General features: G+C 40.2%; 2 protein-coding genes across 2 annotated transcripts; both read right to left on the bottom strand.

Annotated features, from left to right (window-relative positions):
- Nucleotides 1-6,082: 6,082 nt before the first annotated feature.
- Nucleotides 6,083-7,743, bottom strand: LOC144701201 (uncharacterized protein At4g28440-like). The gene is made up of 2 exons (XM_078572942.1): nt 7,385-7,743; nt 6,083-6,464 (listed from the first exon to the last, which is right to left on the bottom strand). The coding sequence occupies exons 1-2, from the start codon at nt 7,641-7,643 to the stop codon at nt 6,277-6,279; spliced, it is 447 nt and encodes a 148-aa protein (XP_078429068.1). The 5' UTR covers nt 7,644-7,743; the 3' UTR covers nt 6,083-6,276.
- A 9,111-nt stretch (nt 7,744-16,854) lies between these two features.
- Nucleotides 16,855-19,625, bottom strand: LOC144701200 (formin-like protein (DUF1421)). Its single transcript, XM_078572941.1, has 3 exons — nt 19,384-19,625; nt 18,514-18,792; nt 16,855-17,861 (listed from the first exon to the last, which is right to left on the bottom strand). The coding sequence occupies exons 1-3, from the start codon at nt 19,522-19,524 to the stop codon at nt 16,971-16,973; spliced, it is 1,311 nt and encodes a 436-aa protein (XP_078429067.1). The 5' UTR covers nt 19,525-19,625; the 3' UTR covers nt 16,855-16,970.
- Between the last annotated feature and the right edge of the window lie 6,712 nt (nt 19,626-26,337).

The raw sequence follows: 26,337 nt of genomic DNA, 5'->3' as shown, positions 1-26,337 counted from the left end.
GGAAAAAGTCAGTGGCCATTTACTATGCTAGTAAGTCCTTAAACCATGATTAGGTCAATCTTCTACAGAAAATGAATTACTAGCTATTGATTTGACATTAGAAAGTTTTGGATATTATTCTCTTAGCAGTAAATCAATAGTTTTTTTTAGATCATGTCGCTTTAAATTTTTTTACATAAAAATGAGGCTAAACCAAGGCAAATTAGGTGGATATTACTATTTAGGAGTTTGATATTGAAATTACACGTAAATGGGATGCAAGAATATTGTTGTTGATCATTTTTCTAGAATTGATGTGACAGATTTGACCTGTATTGGACATGAATTTCCCGATAAGAAGTAACTAATCATTACTGGTAAGGAACTACCTTGGGATGTGCATATTATGGATTTTATTGTGACGTGATAACCAACTACACCACGACACCTTGGTGGATTTTATTGTGACAGATAAGATGCCTCAAGAGTGACTCTCCAACGAGAAAAAGTTCCTCAAGGGTAGTCGATTTACTTTTGGGAGGTTACCAGAACTTTTTTATCAATGAGTAGCAATAATAACAAGATTTTAGACTTTTTCATTCACACCTTGGAGGAATCATTATTCAGAAAATTTAACAGCTCATAAGGAATTAAAAAGTGGTTTTTATTGGCCTACTTTGTTTAAATTAAAAGCATGTCTTGCCAAACATCTTTATACTTGAATTATAAATACCATATGCAATTAAAGCCTTTCATGGAAGTTAAATTTTTTTACTTCTGGGAATTTATTTTTGGACCTTGTCCTAACTCTCATGGAATTGAGTATTTTTCCTGGATGTTGACTATGTTTGTAAATGAGTAGAAATTATAGCTACTGGCACAAATGATAGGAAAGTGGTGAAAACTTTTTTTGATAAACATAAATTTACAAGGTTTGGTTATCCAAGAGCTATTATTAGCTGTGGTGGTTTTCATTTTACTAACTTCCAATTTATAACTTTTTAGAAGACAATTGGTGCAAAGCACAAAGATACTGGTCCCCACCGTCCCCAATCAAACATACAGTTTGAGTTTTGGAACATGGGAATCAAAAAAATTCTTCAAAAGGTAGGAATACCTGATTGTAAAGATTGGTCAAAAACTTAGATGAGGCTTTATGGCCATAAATAAAAAATCATAAAACCCTCTTGGGAATGTGTCGTTCTTAGATAATTTTTCTGGAAAGACAGGTCATCTACTTGTAGGGTTGGAGCATAAAGCATATTGGGATATTAAAAACTCTAATTTTTTCTCTAGAAGATGTAAGAAAAAATCATTTGTTTCAACTCCATGAATTAGAAGAAATCAGGAATCAAGCCTAAGAAAATTTGTAGATACATAAGTCATGATTATGAAGGCCTTCCATGATTGAACTTAAAAATATGAAAATTTTAAGAAAATCAAAAGTTATGGCTTTATAATATTATGTTATAACTATTCTCTGGAATATTAGAATCAAGGTAATTAAAGTGTTTAAACACTTTAATCACCTATCTTGGGACAAACTATTAATTGTGATTAAAGATTTTGGAAGTGGAGCGGTGATGATTATGATCCCAAGATAGAGCAGGATTTTGCAGTAAATGGAAAAAGGTTGAAGCCCGATGTAGAACCTGAACCCGTTCATGATTCTATCTCTATCCCCCTATAAGAGCATCTTTAAGAATCCAAATGATGACTTAACAAGTCTTGAAAATTTCCTAGCTAAGAAGTTACGACCAGCTCCTCGCCAGCTACCCCAACTCGACGGAGCCGAGTTCTTCCGACCTTGGGAGGATTGATGGCGCACGCCATCAAGGATCATCGACAACGTCATCTGCGCCGCCCACCACCATCATCGAGAATCGGGTAAAGATGCTCGAAATATCGGATTTAGATTTTTGTCATTTTCTTAGTCGTGCCTCGTGTTTTCTTCGTATTTGCCCTGTTTTCGTTGCCCTGGGATGAACCTCGTGTCCGTGTTTTTGTCATTTTTGGGAAGGGGTCCTTTGCCAGTTTGGACCCCCTCCCTTGTGCCCCTTGTTTTCTTCTTCTTTTCCTTTTATTTTATTTTATTTTTCCCCTTATTTTGTAATGAGGGGGCCCATTATATAATGGCCCCCTATTTCCCCCCCCCCCCTGTTGACATCTTCCCCCTTTATAAGGGAAGAGGGGGCGCCTTAGATTCTTAGACCAGGAAGAAGAAGAAGCTTGATTGTTGAATTCTCTCTTGGTCTCACCCCTCCATCCAGAGAAAAAGAAGAGGGGAAGTAGAGAGAGGAGAAGGCGAGGAGGGAGCTGGACTGAACACCAAGGAGGAAAAGGACGATCTCCCTCTCCTTTTACCGTTCGGGCGCCTGAACTCCCCCAAATTACCGTGGGATTTCTACCCCCACCCCCCATTACAAGGTGAGTTATGGAAACAGCCTTGCTGACCAGTGTGCACTGAGCAATTCCAGCTGAATATTGCATTCGGTGATCGGAGATATCACTCAATTGGGTCCAACGACTGCAATTGAACGGCAAAGCGAGCAGAGGGTGGGAGACAGAAAATTCCATCCCCATCGCCGAGCAGAGAGTGACGACGTGAATCTTCCGGTCTTTGCCAAGGCAGGTGATCTCCCTATTTCGCTCAGACCCTCAACGCAGGACCCCAGGTTCCCGCCACAGGACTCCAGATCCCCGCCGTAGACTCCAGGAACCTGCCGAACCTGGAGAGTAACCTCACCATAGTCACTGACCGCCCGAGAATCCCCTCCGCTCAAAGAACATCCCAAATTCCGATCTTGTCATGTTGACGAGGATCACGCTGCCGCAGTTGCACTGAAGGGGACTTCGGGAGTTGCCTCCCAACTTCTGTCGACCGGCGGCGGAATCTTGTGTCGACCCTCCCTGATCGACGCTGATTGGGTCTGATTGCAGCTCGACTGTTCACCAGACAACCGCTATCGTGCTCACCGCCGATCGCCAGCCGTCTTAGGCATTCGAATCAGCAATCGCATCAGCCGCAGCCGCTCGCCCCTGCTGAACGACCGCCCGAGTCGACTACCACACCGTTGCTCCATCGGTCCTTGCAGGTTTGCTCGAGCTGTGCCTACCCCGTTGGTCCCCTCCGCCGACCCCTCTCCTCCGTCCCTTTACCAAGCGCTTCGGCATGATCTTTGCCCTTTGAGCCACCGTCAGCTCTCCGGCGCCTCTCCGCCACACCCGCTTTCATCGCCGCTGACCGTCAACGAATTCTGCACCACGAGCCACGCCGACGAGGTACACCGTCCTCTCCCTTCGCTCATTCAATTATCAATTGCAGTAAATTTTCGTCTTGACTCCACCGCACTCAGGCTAGGTAGGTGAGAGAGGAAAGAATTGAGAGAAAACTACGAAGCAAGTGAGCGTCTTACCAGTACGGACGAGACCGCCCGTTACTGATTGATTCCGTTCGGCCGTAGACGCCTTCGTCGCTTCGACGAGGTTCGAGAGGTCACCGTCGTTGTCACCCGACGACCCGTCCAAGCTTGGCGCTCAGCGCCTCCCTCGAATCGGAGCCTGCACGTATGACACGAAGGACATTAATTCATTGCATCAAAGTCACATCGACCCGTTAGGGTTTATCTGTCGGACAATGACACCGTCGACGTTTGATACCATAATCTTTTATCGGTATCAAGCCATCATACTCAGTGCCGACCGGACGACGTCCCCGACGACGTTCGACATCAGTATTATAGGAAATATATAAATGTATGAATGAATCACTGTTCTCTAGGCTCTTCGTCCAAACAAGGCATTTGTGAGGTAGCATAATGTTATGACAATGCAAAAACACTTGAGAAAACTTGATTTCAAGTGGTTTCACAACATGCATCCTAGAATGTCAACAGTATTATAAGAAGGTTTAAGTTTTCCAAAAAACCTCTCAAATCCCTTGATTTGTTTTCTTACCATTCTGCCCTTGCTTCCCATTGATTGAGAGCTCAAACTTTAGATTTCAAATTTCCCACCTCGGAGTGAAATCTGAAGGGTAAAAGATTTGGAGGGTTACCTCTGACTCATTGGGTCATTGTGGGGTTTTTAAAGTGAGGACTTAAATGGGCCATATTCTAAGCCCACATTCCAGCTCCATGATTAATGCAAAAGTTAATTCATTCATTTCCTTAACAAATACTAGTATCTGTTACTAGAAGATCTCCATTAATATAAGTAAATTCCTTCAAGCTTATCAGGGTTAGTCACAAAATCCCTTGGAAGATGATCAAGTATCAAGAAACATGGTAAGATTTTTAGACTTAAAAAATGAAATAGCATTAGTATTAGTAACTATTTCCTCAGCTTATGCTAGGCAAAAGGTGGCCGAATGAGGGTATAAATTTAGGATAAGTACCTAAAATAAAACATCTAAGATCACATAGAGATAACAATTCTATTAGTGAGATTCATAGCATGCAAAATTTGAGATAAAGCTTTTCTTATTAAGGCAATACGAATGTGATAGTAGATATTTACAATGTGAAGGATTGGATCCCCAATTTTTATGAAAATGCTTGTGCACTAAACTTAGATTAAAAGGTCCATGTACGTCACAAAATAAGGTTTTGCTTAATCCTGAGTAAACGAGCTCGAGATGTTCTCAATTGGCGAAGCCTCCAAGGTGTTCTCAATTGGCGAAGCCTCCAAGGTGTTCTCAATTGGCGAAACCTCACTAAGGGGTTCTCAATTGGCGAAGCCTCTAAAGAATAAGGTATTCTCAGTTGGCGAAGCCTCACTAAGGGGTTCTCAGTCAGCAAAAGCCTCTAAAGACTATGGTGTTCTCAATTGGCGAAGCCTCCAAGGTGTTTTCATTTGGCGAAGCCTCCAAGTCCTGAGATGAGGATTTCTCAATTGGAGAAGCCTCACACCCAAGACTTGCCAGTCATTTTATTTTAATTATAATTTTAAATTTGATAATTATTTAAACTTTTATAATTGCATGTTTGCCTATTTAACTATAACAATATAACTATGTTTAAATCCTTGTCCAGAGGCTTGTTTTTTTCTAATTACCTATGATATGTGGGATATATGGGTTTGATTTACTCAATTTTCTGTTCTCATTCTTTTGGAGCCTATAATAGAATCCTAACAAGTGTATTTTGTGACAAAGTTAATACAATTGGACGAAGTTACAAGATCATTGAAATCCAAACATCTTTTGGGAGGTATCCCAACCTTTTATCCATAAAACCCCGAAGGTACATTGGTTTCTATTCCTTCTTTACGGCAAACATGAGGGAGAATAGATATATAAAAAAAACTTTTGAGCAAATAGATATGTAAAATAAGGAACCTGAAGTTTAATAATGGGATAGATTCAGATGCTTCCCTTCATTAGATACATTTTGCTGCATAAAAAGTACAACATAATTTTCTTTGACTACGAGTATCAAGTTCCTTTCACGTGATGGAAAATAAATATTTCTCTTCAAACCAAGTCCAGAATATGTATGTAGCCTCCTATGGACTTCACATTTGAACCCATCTGATTCAAAACAATGACAAATTGTTCTTTCTCATTTGAATATTGGCTAATCAAAAGCCCAAAAAAAGTGGTCGAAATATACTCATTGGCTCATAAATCAATCAATCAGCTCGTATCCAGAACAAAATTTGTGTTTCACGCATGGAAATCATTGGAAAATAAATTAAATTAGGGTAGGTCTTTGAGTCACACCTGATTGTCACTCATGTAATGGAGATTCCTTGTCCCTTTGTTTCTTGAAAGTTAAATTCTTCGGTCTGTAAATGACTAGATTCACAAAATTCTTGTTCATAGGGCTAGTAGCTTACCCCTCGTCCCCTTGAACACACTTGTGCACAAGATTATTTACCCAGCATGTATTCTGGTGTGTTGTAAAGATCCTGACAAAGTCATAGCTCGATGGAGTAATCTATGAGAAGAAATGAACCAAACAAGGTTCTGAAACAGCCATCTTCAAGTCATTCAATTTTCAACAAGCATGGCACACACAAGTCGTTTTGAAGGAGCTATTTGAAGTGCATGATATTAAACAAAAGTTAAAAACTGAACGGCTAATAAGAAAGAACGAGACACTTTTCAGCAGAAATGGGTATTGCAATTTGATATTAAACATAAGTTCTTTATCTTACCTCTCATGTAAAAACATGAGAACAAGAATATGACAGAACAACAAAACAGGAAAGAAAAATAAGACTTTACTCTATGAGATGAACAACGGTCAGAGAAAAAAGAAGAAGCGGGTCCAAGACTCCCAACCCCTTTTTAAGTTAGTCCTCAACCTTCACAAGCTCGTACTCAACCAGAGAGAGATTGTTGTCCTCCTTAACTGCAAACGTGGCAGGCTCAGTGACTTCCACGCGTCCCCACTTATCAACAGCCAGCCTCATCGACCCCTTGAACATGTCAATCTTGGCGTTGCGTAGAATTACCGTATTACCCGGCTCCATCATGTCAACTGCAGTTAGAAAAATACCCATGAGCAGTAAATCCAGGTCAAATCATCCACTATATATACATATATATAGAACAGAATACTGTATTAAAGTTGAAATTCTAGTATATCTAGATCAGGGAGGGGGAGGAGAGGGAACCTCCCGTCTGAGAACAAAGGTATAGGCAAGGAGGGTTTGTAGATTTTGATAGAGTTGATGAGAATAAAGCAAAGAGAATCCTTTGCGATCTAAAGAAAAAGCAGATTTACAAATGCCTCGATCGGGGTGGTTTTAGGTAGAACGATCTCAATGATCGCAAATGTTCTTCCACGATCGAGGCATCCGATAAGCCGTCCGATACAAATCCAAAACGCACGAAATTAAAAGCCTTCCCACTTGACAAAGAGGTAAGAAGTTGTTTAAATCAAAAATAAATTCTCTAAAATCATTGTAAATAGAATCAATCCGGCGCAAATTCTACCATTTTTTGGGACCAAGAAAAAATGGAACACTATCTCGATCCAAAGAATCATCGGGCAAATAATCAAACGATAATGGAAAACTATCCGGAGAATCATCGGCAAGTAATCGAAGTATAAGAGACGATCAGCCTATCAAATCGCCGATCGAAGACGCAGGATTCGCCACATAAAAGACTAGGTAACATCATTTCAATCCTCGCGGGCAACAATTTAAAAAAAAAGAAATTAAGACACGATCCGGAGAACCAACGGGGGAGTAAACTAAACAATAAGCGACAATCAGCAGATTGATAACGAAGGCTACACCACATAAAAGACCAGAAGCATCATTTCAATCCACGTGGGCCACAATTTCGAAAAAAGAAATCAAGGGTATCGAAATTAATCGCGTTAGGAACGAGTAAAACGATCAAGAACGAAAAAAATTGCAAAAAAAAAAAAAACTAATCAAGAACACGAACCCTGCTCGTTCCTAGCAGTGAAAATAATCGTTCCGGTCTCGTCGCCGACCACGGACTCGGCAATCCGAGTGCCCCGAAGGTGAGACGACGAGGCCCGCCCCTTCTGCAGAACCATGTTCGAGCTGACGACCTTGACCGTTAACGTGTGCCCGCTCGTGCCCGGCTTAAGCTGGTCCACCTTCACAAATACCGGCTTTCTCTTCGCCGGCGGCGCCGCCCCCTCTCCCTGCGGCTTCTGCCCCGCCGCCGCCGCCGACATCTTCCTCGCTCGCGCAGATTTGATTGAGAGACGATCGCTTCTCGCGCTCTCCCCGCAACCCTAACGACTGACTTGTCTCGCGAATCGCGATCCAAAGGGAATTTCGCGCACATACGGGGATGAGGGAGGAGCGCGGTACGGTGTCCCGCGGAGTAGACTATGTCGTCCGTTAACGTCGCCACGTGGCTTCCGGTGCTTCGGGCTGTGACGAATAATGTGGAGGTTTATAATGTCCCGCGGTGTGATTTTATAGGGGGTTATTTTATTGGATTTTTTGGATTTCAAGTTTGAGTTATTTCGGAGTGGTGTGTACAAGGACAGAGAAAAGAAAGTGACAAAACATGTTAGATAATTGTGTATTGAGAGTGACACTTGGCGTACCAGATAAGAGTATGGGGTTCATTACCTCCCCATGCATTATTGTCCCATGCATGATGAGAATGAAAGATCTGAATAGTATATAAACAGAAAAATATATATATTTAGAGAGAGAGATTACTTAAATCAATAGTTTTACAATTTAATCTCTCTCTATCTCTCCTCTCTCTATGTTTCTCTCTCTATATCTCTCTCTGTTTCTCTCTATATCTCTATCTCTATCTCTCTTTTTGTCTCTCTCTGACTCTCGCTATCTCTCTCTGTGTCTCTCTCTTGTCTCTCTCTATCTGTGTGTGTGTGTCTCAGTGTCTCTCTTGTCTCTCTCTATCTGTGTGGGTGTGTGTGTTTCAGTGTCTCCCTTGTCTCTCTCCATCTGTGTGTGTGTGTCTCAGTGTCTCTCTTGTCTCTCTCTATCTCTGTGTGTGTCTTGTCTCTCTCTTGTCTCTCTCTATCTCTCTCTATCTCTCTATGTCTCTCCTTATCTCTCTCTATCTCTCTCTATATCTCTATATCTCTCTATCTCTCTATCTCTCTATCTCTCTATCTCTCTGTGTCTATCTCTATATCTCTCTATCTCTCTGTGTCTCTCTCTATATCACTCTATCTCTCTATCTCTCTGTGTCTCTCTCTACATCACTCTATATCTCTCTCTCTCTGTGTCTCTCTCTCTATCTCTCTCTATCTCTCTTTGTGTCTCTCTCTATCACTCTACCTCTCTCTATGTGTCTCTCTCTCTATCTCTCTATCTCTCTATGTGTGTGTCTCTCTCTATCTCTTCTCTCTCTGTCTCTCTCTCTATCTCTCTGTCTCTCTCTCTATTCTCTCTCTATATCCCTTCTCCCTCTGTCTATCTCTCTATTTTGTGTCTCTCTATATCTCTCTCTGCCTCTCTCTCTATCACTCTATCTCTGTGTGTGTGTGTCCGTCTCTATCTCTCTCTATGTGTCCCTATCTATCTCTTCTCTATCTGTGTGCCTCTCTCTGTATCTCTCTCTATCTTGTGTCTCTCTATATCTCTTGTCTCTGTGTTTCTATCTCTCTTTGTGTCTCTCTCTATCTCTCTCTGCCTTTCTCTCTCTATCTCTCTAAGTCTCTGTCTCCCTCAATCTCTATCTCTATCTCTCTGTCCTTCTTAGGTCTTTATTTGTGAGGGATCCGGGTGGAAGAAGGGGATGTGGCATGTTCTATTGGTAAAATTCTCTTTGAATTCTATAGTGGTTGTTTATATCAGGTTGATTGCATAATATGTGAACATAAAACTATTTCTTCATGATTTACATTTTTTATTTATTCAAGGAATTCATTACTAACATCAAGGACTTCATTCATGGACTTCTTATCAATCAATATAAACAACACATACTAACACCAATGAGCCCCACTATGGATTCACCTTCATTGTTATGGCTTTCTAATTGGGAGAACATCTCCCTAATGAGAGAAGAGATAAGAAGGATGTGCACTTTAAGAATTCTGACCTGGGTAAATTACATTCATTTCATTCTCCTATTTATAATTTAGTATTTTCATCAACCATATGTATTCAAAAAACACTAATATGAAGTATATATTCTAATTTCTAATAGACCGTTGATTGTGACCCTCTAGGCACATGTATTAGTTTAGTTAATAAATATAAACATATTAAGCTTTATTCATTGTAGATTATCAATATATACTTTGATTAATCAATAATGGATTTATCTCATTCAATAAGTGGAGTTTGTCGCGCATGGGGTGTCAAGCTATATCTCATGCTCCAAAAGATACAAAGGAGTTTGGAAACCCTCTCATGGAACCTTATTGTTAATAGTTATTGTGTATATATAATCCCTCATTCTCTTGACACAACAAGGATAAGTTAGGGGATGGTCAAAGGTCAAACCCTAGTTGGTCACTAATAAACTCAAAATTAGGGCTTAATTTATCATTGGTCCTTTTCAATTTAATTAATAAAAATAGAAACCTATACTTAAGTAAATTTAGCTAATGATAGGTATGGATTCATAAGCTCAAAGTTAAGGCTTTAACTTGTCATTAGTATTTTTGAGATTATTCAATAAAAATATAAACATGTACTCACTTAGTAAGCTTAGCTAGTGATCAGTACGGATTGTCTCCACAGGGGATGGTGCTAAAGGATTTAACATTCTTCTTATAGTGATTATTGAGATGAGATGAGATGAGATGAGAAACATTCTAGTTACGAAATTGAGTGACTAGAAAGTACGAGGTGAGATGGTGATACTAAGTCCAAGAAGGTAATTAGTAGATAGTGATAATTAGGATTTGAGAATGCAATAATGAAATGACTACGATAAGAAGAACGATGGGAGCGAGGTATAGAAAAAGTTGAATACATCAAATGATGAATAAGTTAATGATAAGATGATGATGTGAAGGTAGTAAGATGTGATTTAGAGAATGTATGGATGCGATGACGAGACATGGTAGTGAAATTAATACAACCTAACGACAATATCGAGAAAGAACAACATAAGACAAGGATACTTACCATAGATCCTAATGTTTTGCTAGGATCATGATAATTTGCAAGTGCAGGTAAGCTCCCCGTCTTCTCTATTTTTTTCCCACACACCTAGTGGTGGATATTATGTAGCCGTCAAGCCAATCACACCACCATGTTTATTTACGTTCATTGAATAAATTATTACGTTCATTATTACTCTAATGTAATATTTATAATGAAGTCCATAAATACGTCAATGACATGGTGAATTATGATGAGATCATAATACAGTGATCACTAGACTTTAAACATGTATTCTAGATATTCCTATTCGATGGATAGTCGAGACGGACATCGAATTATCCAGATAGAATAACCCTAGCTAATCCTACTTATACAATAAGTATAGCTGATCATGTGGCTATTAGTGTGGCGACACTAAGGACATATAGTGGGTGCTCTTTGGAGAAAGAGGAGAATGACTCACGGAATGCAATGCAGAAAAATCCTTGGCCAGGGTAGTGAGGATATTGGAGAAGGCGTTCTCCAATGATCTCCGTTACACATCAGTACTAATCGAATGACGGATTAGGGTTTGATGATAAACCATACCCTAATTCGTCCGAGAATCTCGCGCAACTGATGGATTATATATATATATATGGTCACTGATGATAGTAAAGGTTCCATGAGAGAGTTTTAGACTACTTGATATCTCCTAGAGCACTTGGTTTACCTTGGCATCCAATGGACTGGAAACTTAACCTATCGATTGGGTTAAATCGATCATTATTTAATTAATCTATATGTTGATATAGTTAAAATCTCCTTTCACCCTTCCGAGATAACATGGTATCAGAGCAAGGTTCATAGAAACCTTTGCTTCGAGGGATTAAAGGGCTGCAAAAGCACTCGGACGCTCTCCCGCGAAGATTGATCATTCGTCGGAAATCGTCCTCCCGCGGAAATCATTCTCTGGCATTCCTTTTTTATTCTACGGAAATCGACTCTCTGGCGGGAACTGCTCTTCGGCGAAAATTATTTCGACTCTGGTAAGTACTTAAAGATTGCTCGATCATCTTGTTCGGTTTCGACGGAAATCATTTCGATTCCGACCGTGAAACCATCTTCTTGCAATCTCGGTCGCGAGTACTGAAGAAACGCGATCTTCTGTTGAACCCCTCCTCTCGACAAAAGTATCGTATTGGTGGGCCGTATCCATTCGGCGACTATTTTTTTCCTTCAAGAGGAGATTCAACAGAAAAGTGCCGTATCCATTCGGCGGAAATCGATTCAGCGACTACACCTTTCTTTTTCTTCAGTTAAGTGCCGTATCCATTCGGCGGGCTTTTTCTGAGGGCCGTATCCATTCAGCGTATGTGATTCCGTCTGGCAGTAATCACCTTTTTTCTTCTTTTTACACAATGGGGGGGTACACGTATATGTCACATGTAGCGCTGCAATTATTGACTTTCATATTTCCCCTTTTTATTATTTTCTCTCTTAGCTATCGAATTGCATTTATTATGTTTTAAATCACATCTTTTTTCCTATTGGTCCACGTTGTCCCTGCAAACAAAATATATGGAAAGTGTCAAGTAATGATCGACGCATTATGGCATCATGATTCGGGATGACATAATTGCACCTTTTTGCAATGATAAATGTACCTAATCATTACATATACTCTTGATTGGTTTTCGATTCAACAAATCAAATGGCGATACGTGGCGGGCGCATATTCAAAGAAAAATATATTAATAAATCATTATAAAATAAATATGAAGTAAGAAAATATAATAAATATATATGTACTTAGAAAAATCCTATATCCATGAATACAGGGTCAAAGAATTCATAAAAAAACATATTCTGAATCAAAAAATTAAGTTCTTTAAGAATATGATGTCAAAAAAATCCATAAAAATATTATTAAATCAAAAACATAACAATATCAGTCTAAAACATCACCCTAAAAATATATTTAATCATAGAAAGTTGATAACACACATTTATAATTATTTTAATGCATAAACGAGTGTAAATTTCCCAGAAATAACCCAATAATTTACATGTTTTCATGAAACAGCTCCAAAGGGAGCGTCGGTTAAGGATTTAATATTCTCTATATAGTCATTAAACATAATGGGGAAGATACGTCTAAAAATACAAGGTTAGGAGATGATGAAATTAAGGCTAGGAGGTTATAGTTATCGATAAGAATAAGATGATTATAGTAGGTGTGATGTACTGATAATGATGATATTATATGAATGAGCGAGACAACAAAGGGAGTGAAGATGGATCTATGGTAACATAGATGATGAGAAAAACCAATGTAAAGCAAGGATACTTAAATAGATACTTACATTTAGCCAATATTATGGTGAATTTTAAGTACAGGTACACTCCCCCGAGGCTATGTTGCCTCTTCTCAAACACCAAGCACACCAAGCACACCAAGCACACCAAGCACACCAAGCACACCAAGCACACCAAGAACCATGCTGATGGATCTCAGAAACTAGGTATCTTACAATCATCCCACGTATGTGGGAAACAAATGTAAGGATAATTTTTACAATGATCCACAACTCAACTTACAGATCAGATGACATGGATGGAAAGAGGGGATAAAAAATGAAGATTTCCTTTTTAACATGTAATAAAAAATGAAGCTGTCCATAAATTTCAGCTCAATTGGCCTTCAGGATTGTAGATATCAACCTCTGAAGTTGGCGTAATCTTTGGTGCCCTTTTTATTACATTTTCTCAATCCTCATTGGTGAAATTGTTCCTTCACTTGTTGTTTAATGATTTTATAAGCCTGCCAGATTTCCTTCTCCTCGGCTTCCATAAGCTAAAACTCTAAGAACGCCACGTCTCCTGCATGGAAAGCGAACATAAAAAATACATTTTCCTCTTTAAAATTACATGCTAAAACATGTCATTCTCGTTAGGAAAGATAAGAAAGATCGATTGTGTGACATGACAACACAAACTACGACACCATATCAATGTTTTTCCCTTTTCCCTGTCACCTCTCGCCTTTTGACTTTTTAATTTAGGAAACTTTATCCAAATAATGATTATTTTCTTGATCTTGGCACATGTAGTGACTGCTATTTTACTACCATCTTTTTTTTATTGGTCCACGTTGTCCTATAGATTGAAAAAATAAAAGTATGTCGGCCACTTGTTGGATGTTATGGTATCAAAATTTGTAATGCCACGATGGCATAGTTTCAAAACCATGATTAGTCCAATTTGATTGAATCAAATATCCCACTAGGCTAGGCAGGAAAATAGGACTAGAAAATATTAAATAATAACCATAAAAAATAATGTACAAGTCATAAAAGTGTAATAAATATACTTTCCAACTTAATAATTAATATCTCCGTAAATATAATGTCATAAATTTTCTAAAGATATTTTTGATAGATAAAATTAATTTATTTAAGAATATGATGTCAAAAATCCCTTAAAATACCAATAAATCCACAAAAACTAGAATATCAGTATAAAATAGGTAGCGTATATATAATATAAATATCATAGAATTAACCCAATAATTTGTGCAATATCTGTCATCCTAGTTAGCGCTCATGCGGAAACAATAATTTGCTCTCCATAAGAGTTTCTTCAAGCCGTTCACGTGTCTCGCCTCACTATCAATCTCACTCAATGGAGTGTGTGACCTGTGTAGAAAGGAAGAAAGAAGGGGTGCCCAGGTTTGGCTGGCATGGACACTTGAAATGGGGGTATCCTCTATTTATACTTATTAAGGTACTTTATATAAAAGCCCTTTTTAACTTCAACTATATCCATCAACACTCATTGATTTTATGTGTGTGAACTTCTAGGCCCATGAATCGATCTAGTTATTAACTTTCATGGCCCAAGAACACTTATTAACCAACATAATTAATTAAATATCTTGACATATAGATTAATTGATTAAGGATCACTTTAACCTAATGGACAATTCCAGCTCGTGGTGGGCTAAGCTATGCCTCTTGATCTAGAAGATACATAGTAGTGATTGAACTCTTTCATGGAACCTTTATCATCATTAGTTACCGTAGTCATGTATAATTCTCCATCTGCAGTAAACCCCAAAATGACTTAAGGGTATGGTTAATTGTTAAACCTTAATACATCATTCAACCAATTCTTAGGGATCATTGGAGGATGTATTATCCAATATCTCCACTACCTTGGGTATGGATTTACCACATCTTCCTCCTTGAGTCAATATCCTCATATACCAAGTGTGAACTGAGCTAGGACATCACAATCCAAGAATTATCTTGACCGTAAAATCACCTTCGTGTACTTTCTACTATATTCAATCTAAGAATTATTTAAATATTATGATTAGGGATTCTTAAATCGTAGTCAAAATTTAATGATCCATACACAAGATATCTTTGGTGAGTCATGTCAATGGATCACTTATACAAATGAGATATGAATCATCTTGATTGAAATTGATGTATAATATCATTCAGGGACTGACACATATAATTTAAGTTAATTCTTTCCTTACAGAGCACTCGCTATCCGTGTGATAAGATAGTTCTATTCTTTACATATTGTTTGATGTCTATCTCACTTATCCGTCGAATAAAAATATTGAAAATAGATTTTTAGAGATCAGTGATCACTATATTACAATGTTATTATAATTTACTTAGTCGTTGCCCATATTAAGGGACTTCATTATAAACATAACAGGAGAATAATAATAATGATTAAATATTCATTTCAATTGAACTTAAAATAACATGAAAGTGTCATTGTCTTGACAACCACATAATTTCCAACAATGAGTATACACTATATGTTGTAGTATCTCCACACTAATGGCAAAGGGATCGACCATACTCATCAAATGAGTGAGACTAGACATTGTTATTCAATCACGATATTTTGATGTCCTTCTTGAGTATCCTTAAAAAAAGGAATACTTGGAATACATGATATAAAAAATTGTGATTTCCATATTATTATCTCACCATTATTGACTTAGTCATAACATGTATTCATGGACTTGATGATAATCATAACATGTGTTAATTGAATAAATTGTAACTATGAATATTTGGTGTGATGTGTGAAGATGCATATATTTATAACCTTTCTATATTTTCAATGTGAAAAGATTAGGAATGATTTAAATTAGGAATGGGATAGCATTTCATTTGATATATTCATGTCATTAATCATCATTCTATACACTTATTTGAAGATAAGGAATTTAAACTCAATCAGAACCATACAATGAATAATATTTCATATATAATGACAAATAACTTTCCTAAGGAGAAGCAAGAGAATTATTGGCAAATGGCTATCACACTGTTTTCATGAGATGACCTCCTCTTCTTATGGGGTTAAGGGGAAGGTAGTTGGGTCACATGGGAAGGTGAATGGGACTTTGTTACTAGGTATATATACAAAAAGTGAGGGAAAATACTTCAAGAAGATCCATAATTAATGGAGTCCAAATGCTTATTTTTGGAGGCCCATAGTAAGTAGTGCCCCAAGATGGAGATTCTTCTAGAAGTGGCAAGATCTACATAAAGGGCCCTCGAGACCCACAAAATCCTTTTAGATATTCTTCCATCATAGAATCCTTCAACAAACTCTTCTTCTACTAGTATCTACAAAATATCTATATTACACCTTTTTTAGAGGTGCAGATCTTCAATTTCATCTTGTTAGAGTTTTCTTGAGCCACACATTATCTTCTGATAGATTCTATAGTTCCAAGAACCTACATAATATCTCTACTCAGGCATGTAAAACTTCATACCTTTTGTTGTATCTTGTTAGTGCTGTCTTTCCTAGTTTTAAGTTGTCTTTTTCAATAGTATTGTCATTATGTAAAACCATGAACCTTTAGTGGCCGATACAAGGCCACTTTCTAACATGAGGTCTGGAGAGACTATTTCTGTAGATTACGTAGACTTGTGGCCTATATAAGGCCTCAAGTAAAATAAGGCTCATGGATGCAAGTCATGTTTCTGTTCCTCTCCTGCTCTAAGGATGCATCAATGAAACAGCTCAATCACAAGTACTAGAGATCTGTTGAGAGAGACCCATGATTCTCGCTTTTCTTGTTTTAGGAGAAGGATCATAGACATTAATCTAGTAGTTATTGTGTATCATTTGTACCAAATTACATTGGAGATCCTTTGTACTCAATTCATTTGGAGATCTGTTGAGCAAGAAGTTCATTCATGTTTTATTCTTTTACTTTGTTGGAACTTTCCTTCAGATATCCTCTAGTGTATGGGAGCAAGAGAATGGGGGTGGATACCTGACCTCTCTGGGCTGACAGGGAAAAAGCCAACATTCACAAAAAAAGCAAAAATATAGACAAAGGAACATAACCACATAGACCAGGAAAGATAGAATGAGAGACACTGAAAGGGAGAGGAAAATATAGAGAGGCAGAGATAGAGAGATCATTAACTAGACCATCGCTGGGATGGGGGCGGGCCAGGGCGGGAATTCAGAAGGTCAAGGAGGGAGTTAAAGTCAACGGGCTGGCTACTCTCTTCCATGTGGCGGACGGCACCGACAACGAGGTCCCGAGGATAACCCATGTTGATGGCCTTGTCAATCAGCTCAGCATAAGGGTGACCACGGCCCATCGCCGGCGCCGCCGTTGCATATCCACCGCCACCATAATATCCACCGCCGTAACCTCCGCCCTTGCTCATCCCAGAATACGGTGGCGCCTGCAGCGGCCCACCCCCACCATACAACTCATGTGGCGGAGGTACGCTCTGAGGTTGACCTCGCTGGTATGGAGGCGGCGTGCTCTGGGTTTGACCTGGCTGGTAAGGCGGTGGCATGCTCTGTGTTTGGCCCTGTTGGTAAGGCGGCACGCTCTGGGTTTGACCGGGCTGGAAGGGCAGTGGCGCACTGTGGGTCTGACCCGGCTGGTACGGTGGCGGTGCGTTCGGGGCTTGACCTGGTGGGTACGGTGGCGGCGTGCTCTGGGTTTGACCTGGCTGATGTGGCGGCGGCGGCTGAGAGAAATGTGTTGGAGGCGCCTGCCACTGTGAGTATGGAGCGTAGAAAGTCGTGCCGCCACCAGCAACCTGGGCGTAGTTACTGGCTGGCGGAGCAGCCGCTGGCTGAGGCACCGGCGCGGGCGGCTCGGGAGCTCTGGGCGGCGGCGGAGGAAGGGCGAGCGCCAGCGGCTGGCCTGATGGCTCTGGAGGCGCAGCGGGAGCAGTGGTCGCGGCGCCACCGTCTGACGGCTCTTTGCTGGCGAGCTGCAGCTTGGCCAGCTCCCTCTGCGTCTCGGCCAGCTCTTGCTTGTCCCTTAAAATCTGCACCGACCTGTGGATCTGTAACATCAAGACAAATTAATATTTATAGTTCCAGATCGTCCCGGACGTGGACGATGGACGGGACGGAACGAATTTTGTCCCATCCAACGTCCAGAGTAAGTTCTGGGACGGAGGACGGGACGGTTTTTTGTCCAACCATAGAAAAACCGTCCCGTCCAGTCATACTTGGATGGTATTTCGTCCCGTCCAGTCCTCCCGGGACGAATTTTCATCCCAGCCCTTGTCCCGGACGGAAAAAAACCATTTTATATTTTTAATATATTAATGTAGATTTTTTCAAGTTTTTTACTGAATTACAGAGGAGAGAGAATACGAAGGGACATATTTACAATTATTTCTGAGCGGCGTCCATCTGCACGCACGTAAAAGTACAGGGACTTTGATGCAAATTGTCATAGTGAGGCCACGTGGCAACATCTCAACCGTTGGATGTGAATCCGACAGTTTTCTGTCCAGATTCGTCTGTCCATCGTCTGAGACCTCCGGATGGACGTTTTTTTTGTCCCATGGGGCAAAAACCGTCCCGTCCAATGGTCCCTGGGACGATTTTTTTGTCCCGGGACGAAAAAATCGTCCTGTCCGCGTCCCTGCACTATATCAGTATTAGTATTCTCTGGTGGTGCTTACTGTTTATTAACATGCAACTTACTTCCTGGAGATGCTTGTCGAGGGACTTGAGCTTTTGATCAGATTCACTTTGATCACGTCCCATATCTGAGCGCAGGTCTCCAAGGGAACGTTCTAGGCTGTAGCAGTGTTGCTCTAGCTGGGACAGCCGCCCGGTGATCCCTTCCAGAACTCTCAGAAGATTGTCTGCGTGTTTTTTCATGCATTTCTCCACAGATGTGAGCACATCGCGGTTGTCAAACTCTTCCCGTTGGCCGTATACATCCATCAATGATCTCCCTGTTCTGTTATCCCTATATTCCTGTATCAAATTGGAGAAATGTTCATTAAAGATTACTCCCCAAGTTGCACATGTCGCTTGAAATTCTGGAGAAATCTGAGTGACATAAAACTATACATAATAATTGCTTTAATTTATGAACACAATCACTCAAATCAGTCGAAATAGCAAAAAAAAGGTCCATAAGAAGTAATTCGAAACCTCTGGAGAGATAAGATCAGACAAACCCTACCCCAAGAAAAACGGGAATTAAACCGCAGTACATGGACGGAGTTCATAAAATCGGAGAGGCAAAGGTGAAGTTGCGACAAATTAACGTTGCGATACATGACAGCGAGAATATACGGAGAAAAAACAGCAATTATGCCATCACCGCACCAACAATCACCATATAGAATTGGAGAACAGAGAAGATCAGCCAAAATCCCGAACAACATGATAAACCACGAATTAACTGTTGGCCAAAAACAATTCTAGCTAAACGAAATTCGACGCCAGGATCAAACCAGAGAACGAAATAATTTCAGGAGACTTCATAGGATAGACGGCAGACAAGAAATCCTGATAAAACTGTCATCAATCAATAAATATGAAACAAATAATAAATATCACCTTTCCGGAGGGATCCATTCGCTTCCCGTTGGAATGATCCTGGTTACCGATGTCATCATACGCGCAAAGAACGTCGTTCGAACCAAAATCGAAGGAATGCGATAGAGCGGAGGGACGACCAGAAGATCCACCAGACGCCATGGTGGTTGCGGATGAAGGTCTCCTCAGCCGACGATCAAAGGCGATCAAAGGCAGAGAAAGGGGGAAAACGAGGACGAACTCCCGACTTTTCTTAGCGCTCAAGTTTTCTGTTACTCGGCCTCCTTTTAAATACCCCAAATGCGAAACTTGTCCCTTTCGTGGGCTCCGGTTAGGTAAATCCGGATAAGGGAACAGCTTAAAGCTGCACAGGAGTTTTATCTCGTCAGCCCAAAGGCTTGTGCAAGGATGACGGAACGAGGACGAACGGAGCTTCGTTCAGTCCCAGGACGAAAAAATCGTCCCGCCCAAGGGAATGTTCGAGAATCGGGACGAAAATTCGTCACGGGACGACCTAACGGGACGGTTTTCGCCCTGTGGGACGAAAAACCCGTCCCGTCAGAGGTCTCTGATGATGGACGGTCGGAGGACTAAAAACTGTCAGATTCACATCTGACGTTGAGATCTAGCCACGAGGCCTCGTTGTTACATTTTACATTAAAGTCCCTGTATTTTTATGCGCTCACAAACTGACGCTGCTCAAAAGTAATTGTATATATGTCCCTCAGCATTCGCTCTCATTCGTATTTCCTTAAAAAACTTATAAAAATCCATATTAATTGAATGAGACATTGGAACAAGTCCACAATGAGGCAACAGTATGTTAAAATGTTTAACATACCTTTAATGTATTAAAATATTAAACTGATTTTTTTTCGTCTAGGACGAGGGACGGGACGGTTTTTCCCTAGACGGGATGGTTTTCGTATAGCCTGACAAAAAAATCGTCTCGTCCACCTCCCTGCACTAAAGCCCAATGTCGGACGAGATGAAATCCATCCCAACCCGTCCACCGTCCACATCCTGGACGAACCAAAACTATGGTCATCAGTCAAGAATTCTGCCTTAGATGGGGTTCAGCAAACGTCTCTTATCACGACTTCTTTTACGAAGAGGTGATGGCCGACGTGACAGATGGGCCATCTAGACTATCATCAGGACATGAGACATGACAAATTTCCAAGATGACGATGATGGAGGCATCTGGAGGGGTAGGGAGGTACATGGTCAGGTTCCAGTCTAAGCTTATCAAAAACCTAAACCTAGATCTGAAGTTCGGTCTAGTCTCATTTTGGTCAAGTTACCTTGTCAATGTCAACGTCAATGTCAAAAAGTCAAATGTCAATCTTTATAAACATTTTAAGAGAATCTCTGAGAATATTTAAAGTCAAAATTAGAAAATATTATGATCTCATTTACATATATTCCACCGAAAGTGGTATCCCTTTTTGCTGCTTAGCTTGCCTTTGCTCTACAAAGTTGTCTCAACGCATTTAACTGGACTTTGTTTAGTTGTCGCTGTGGGTGCCAAGTGGTGCTTGATATTGTGCACATGAGAGAAGCGATAATATTCACCATGGTTGAAAACATACGTAAGAATGCATAAAATAGAAAATAAAAAATGAATTTACATTTTCAGTCTTCATTTTTTCTCCACTCACATGTCATCTGCTTCACTATCATCCCCTTAGTACTCCACTTCATCATTGATGCCCAGCATTGCATAGTCATGAAAGATGGATATCATGTCCACAAAAAGTCATCCTCGCCTAATGTCATGATCCCTCGTCCGTTCGAAAAAGGCACTTTGATATAACACGAAGAGCGCCGGGATCTGTCGTCTCATGTTACAACACAGGCAAGACAAAAATTGAAATGTAAGTGATACAATGTATGCAAAGGATGGTGAAAAACCAATGAGAAAGACGTGGAAATTGCTGATTAGAATGACAATCGACTAAAGATTCGGGAGTGGACCATTCACAATTAGGCTCCCAATGACCCTCTCGGACTAACTAAAAGTCCTATGAGGTGAGTGGACAACGAGAAGTCCAAAGATGTCCACGTCGTTTTCTGCCAGGGACCTTAGTCTTTATCACAAGAAACCCCTAGCTATCGACAAGTAGGTGGCTAGTTCTATATTTCAATATTAATATTGAGCATAGAGCAGAAGATGGTGTTGGGTTTAATGCATTGGTTCGTCCATGGAAAACACATTCCATGGATGCAGAAGTGTGTAGATCGATTCATAATCGATCTTTAAAATCAACATATTGAATGTACCTTTTGGGGAACTTGTTCTACCCTTGACTTTGCAGCTCCGAGATCGTTCTGAAGCCGTTCACGCGTTCGGCCTCTAGAAGTATCCACGTGATCACTCGGTGCTTGGATCTCCACGTCTTCTTCGATTCTTCTTGGAAATCTAGAAGATCTCCTCACCATGAAGACACTCTCCCTTGGATAAGTGGAGAAGAGAATGGAGAAAGGGAGATGCTCTCAAATCAGGCTTGCATGGGTGCTTAAAATGATACCCATTTCCTTCTTTTTATATTTCACTTAAAGTTTTTCTCAAAAATCCTACGAAGTAAGATATATCCACCAATGCCTTTTGTTGGTTTCTAGAGGCCTAGATCTGGATGAACAAAACAAAATGATTCGCAGCGGAAGACTTTTGCAAATCGAACGGCATCGACAAAAACTATTAAAATGAAGTACCTTTACACGAATCTCATTCATGATTTCTTCAATCCCAGAGCGAGACGAGTTGAGCTGCTCAAGTGTGTAGCCTCTAGACGTATCCACGCGGTCATCGGCACGCCGGATCTCCTCCTTCTCATTGACGAGCCCCGTTCTATCTCCGTCGGTGTCGTTACGTCGTCCCGATCACATCAAGGATGGAGAGGGGGTGTGGGGAGAGTGGAGAAGAAGGGGAAAGGCCCCTGAACAATTCTGGCCTAGGTGAATTTCGTTCAGGGCCTTCCCCTATTTATACTAAGTGGATATTTTTCATAAAACCCCCCAAAACTTAAGTATATCTTCTGACATCCAAAAGGCAATTTAAGTGTGACCTTCTAGGCCGATGTGTCAGTCTAGTTAACGACTCCGACGGCCCAATAACCTTTATTGGCCTTCCAAATTAATTAACTATATCATTATATAGATTAATTAATGTTAGATCGATTTAACCCAATTGATAGGTCGAGACTCCAACACGTGGGGTGCCAAGCTACACCTCGTGTCCTAGAAGATGCAAATGAGTGTGTATCGACTCACTCATGGAACCTGTTCATCATCAGCTACCGTGTATGTATAATCCCTCATCCACTTGATGCTCCTTGGACGACTTAGGGTATGATCAACTGTCAAACCCTAATCGATCATCCGAGTTAGTACTGATGCATTCGGAAATCATTGGAGAACTCTTCTCCGATATTTCATTGCCGTGGACAAGGACTTTGTTGCATCGTCTTCCTTGAGCTGTCACCTCTTATACTGAGGGTGGACGATCCCATCTTGACCACTCAATCGCCTTCGTGTACTTCTTGATGCACCCGAACTAAGACCGTTTAGAATCCTGTGATTAGAGACTCGTTGGCCATAGCCAAAGTACAACTATCCGTCCGCAAACGTCTTTGGTGTCTCGGGTCTAAGGACTACTTACACAACCGTGACGTGAATCAACCTGATTGACAGTTTGGTATAATACCATTCAGGGATTCGTACGGATCAATTCAGTGAACTCTTTCCACTAAAGAGCACCCACTATATATCCTTAGTGTCGCCACACTAATAGTCACAGGACCGGCCATACTCATCATATGAGTGAAGCTAGATAGTGCTATTCTATCAGGATACTTCGATGTCCTCATCGCGTATCCTTCGAATATGAATGTTTACAACACATGCTTAAAGGCTAGTGATCTCCGCATTACGATCTCATCATAATTCACTAAGTTCGATCATGTATTCGTGGACTTCATTATACGCATTACACGTGCACTATAATGAATATGTTCTATTAATGAATATGGAACGAGATGTGGAATGTGTGATTGGCTTGCCAGCCACATATATTTCCATCACCTTTATGACCTTGTGTGTGTGACGCTTAAGGCCCATGTATCATTCTAGTTAATAAATTTTAGTACCCTAATAAATATTTATTGACTAACCTTATTAATAAACTATATCAACATATGGATTAATTAAATATGGATCGATTTAACCCAATCGATAGGTTAAGTTTCTAGCCCGTGGGATGCCCAGCTACACCTCATGCTCTAGAAGATACCGAGTAGTGTTTGAACTCTCTCATGGAACCTTTATCGTCATCGGTTACCGTTTATGAATAATCCATCATCTGCGCCAGACTCTCGAAAGACATGCTATAGTTGATCGTCAAACCCTAATCCATCATTGGATACATATGCGTAAGGGGGATCATTGGAGAATGCTTTCTCCAATATCCTCGCTACTCTGACTAGGGATTTTCTACATTGTCTTCCTTGAGTTGATCTCCTCTTATACTCAAGATGGATGATCTCGTCTTGACCACTCGATCATCTCTGTGATCTTCTTACTACATCCGAGCTATGACTTTTTTGAATCCCATGATTAGAGGCTCGTAAGTCGTAATCAAAATGTAGTCGTCCACTCGCGAGATGTCCTTGGCGTCTCAAGTTAGTGGATCACTTATACAACCACGACTTGAATCAACCTAATTGACGTTTTGGTATAATACCATTAAGGGATTCATACGGATCGATTCAATGAACTCTTTCTCCAAAGATCACCCACTATCTTCCCTTAGTGTTGCCACATTAATAGCCACATGATCAGCTATACTTATCGTCCAAGTAGGATCACCTAGTGCTATTCTATCTGGATAATTCGATGTTCGTCTCGACTATCCATTGAATGTGAATATTTAGAATACATGTTTAAAGACTAGTGATCACTGTATTATGATCTCATCATAATTCACTAAGTCATTGCACGTATTCATGGATTCATTATAAACACCACACAGAATAATAATGAACAGTAATATTTTATTCAATGAACTTAAATAAACATTGTAGTGTGATTGGCTGGATGGCCACATAATATCCATTGGACGACACTTAAAGAAGTAATAATACCACAAATTTAAAGTGGGAGAAGGATTGTACCTGATGGGTCGAGACCCGAAAGACTGAGGTGAGGAGTCATTTCGCAGAAGATGACGGACGTCGTGGGCCACATGGGGATGCAAGAGCCGCAGTCGCGGGTGTAGGGCCACGCAGGGGGCATACGTGGGCCACATGGGGCGAGGAAGAGGGCGCGCAGGTAGGGCACGCACGTGCTGGTCGGCGAGCGTGGGCGGTGATGGAGATGGCGGTGGCACTGGTAATGTTGAAGACATGGCATTCTTGGATAAAACTTCAAGAACTCTTCAAGAAATGACTGTAACTGCCCAAGAAATGGCATAGACGGTGTTGTCGTTCTTCCACAGAGACGTGTCTCAATGTGGTGAAGCTGGCAATTCTGCGACGTTCGGATATCCATGATCTACTCTAGAAAACGGTAAAGATGACTCCCAACGGGAAGAGGCGGGAACCCAGATGAGAAAATATCTTTCAAATTCAAATTGGCTCTTACGGCTTCGTTGGGCATGCCACCCTTTATATAGGGTAGGGAGGATGCCCAATTGGGCTGAACAAGGGGAAACCGTCTCGTGATGAGAGATTTTCCCTTAAACGTACATCAAGGCAAATAACGAAAGTAATAATGGACAAGGCCCAAACACGAAGGCCCATCCAACAATTTAGAAAAAAACCAAAATACATGGAAATAAAAGCAAACGCTCACAATTCATTGCTAGGCCGTGTACTTAAAGCTGGGGTTGCAGATGTCGACTCGAGCTGCGCGGTGAGGTTATTGGCATCCCGTGGCCTGGCTGGTGCGATGGTCCCCCATCACACTCCGATGGAGCACTCGAGTCAACTAGAAAGGAATAACTTTGGAATCAGTACATGGCATGAATATTTATGTAACCCAAATGTATGCCACCATTGGAGTGCAGACTCATGAGAGCTAACAAAATTTTTCCTTAAGGTAGTTATATACTTATGCTGTAATAAATCTTGATACTACACTTTGTCTCATTTTGTTAGGTTTGATCAATGCAAGCGTCATCACAACCTTAGTAGGTGTATCCTCCATATATGTCTGGTTGCTTGAAGTTGATGAGAAGGGAAATATATCAAGAATATGGATGCCAGTGTTGATAATGAAATATTTTTCATCCTTATGGATGAAATAAATCTTCAGTATTGAATTTTGACATTGTTGCAAAGGCAAATATTGGCTTCATTCCAAAATAGATTTATACTACACTAACTTCTCCTTCATTATAGTGTACATACTTTTCAACAACCTTGTTCGTTGAGTGCTAAACGGTACGATTGGGCACCTTGATGAGGATTCCCCAATGCATCAATTGCAGAATGCAATTGATTGAGTAAAAGTTTATACACTTATATTGAAGATTAAGCTTTAAGGGCATTTTTTGCACAATGCTTTAATGTGTGTTTTGATGAATGTTCAAAGTGATGCATGCCTCAATATGGATTGTGATCAATGCACAATAGGCCCTCAATCAAGTAGTTGACTGATTGTATGTGAAGATAAAATAAGAGCCTTAGATATATTAAAAGGCTCTTAGTTTGACCATACAATGAACAAGTCAAATCATGTATTTAGGACTTGTATTTTTATGAAATGAAGATAAGCATAGTTTTACCACTGTTCAGGTATTTGTGTGAATTTGTCTTCATTTGATTTGTTGAATAACTTGTTCAAAATATTAATTACTACCTTCAAGTATTTAATGCTAAATTTATTGAAGATTTAATTAAAATTAATTACATAAAGATATTATTATCCAATGATGATATCTTTATTTAAATGATGTGGTCAAAATATCTAAAATTT

Source organism: Wolffia australiana, chromosome 3, assembly GCF_029677425.1.
Source record: "Wolffia australiana isolate 7733 chromosome 3, ASM2967742v1".
Taxonomy (NCBI): domain Eukaryota; kingdom Viridiplantae; phylum Streptophyta; class Magnoliopsida; order Alismatales; family Araceae; genus Wolffia; species Wolffia australiana.
Note: the sequence above shows the minus strand (reverse complement) of the source record. Positions and strands in the feature narration are given on the sequence as shown.

Coding starts and splice junctions, on each gene's coding strand:
- LOC144701201 (XM_078572942.1), bottom strand. CDS start 7,643: ATGTCGGCGGCGGCGGCGGGGCAGAAGCCGCAGGGAGAGGGGGCGGCG. Junction 6,465..7,384: donor CACTGCTAGGAACGAGCAGG/GTTCGTGTTCTT, acceptor TTCTAACTGCAG/TTGACATGATGGAGCCGGGT.
- LOC144701200 (XM_078572941.1), bottom strand. CDS start 19,524: ATGGCGTCTGGTGGATCTTCTGGTCGTCCCTCCGCTCTATCGCATTCC. Junction 18,793..19,383: donor GAATGGATCCCTCCGGAAAG/GTGATATTTATT, acceptor AATTTGATACAG/GAATATAGGGATAACAGAAC. Junction 17,862..18,513: donor TCGACAAGCATCTCCAGGAA/GTAAGTTGCATG, acceptor TTGATGTTACAG/ATCCACAGGTCGGTGCAGAT.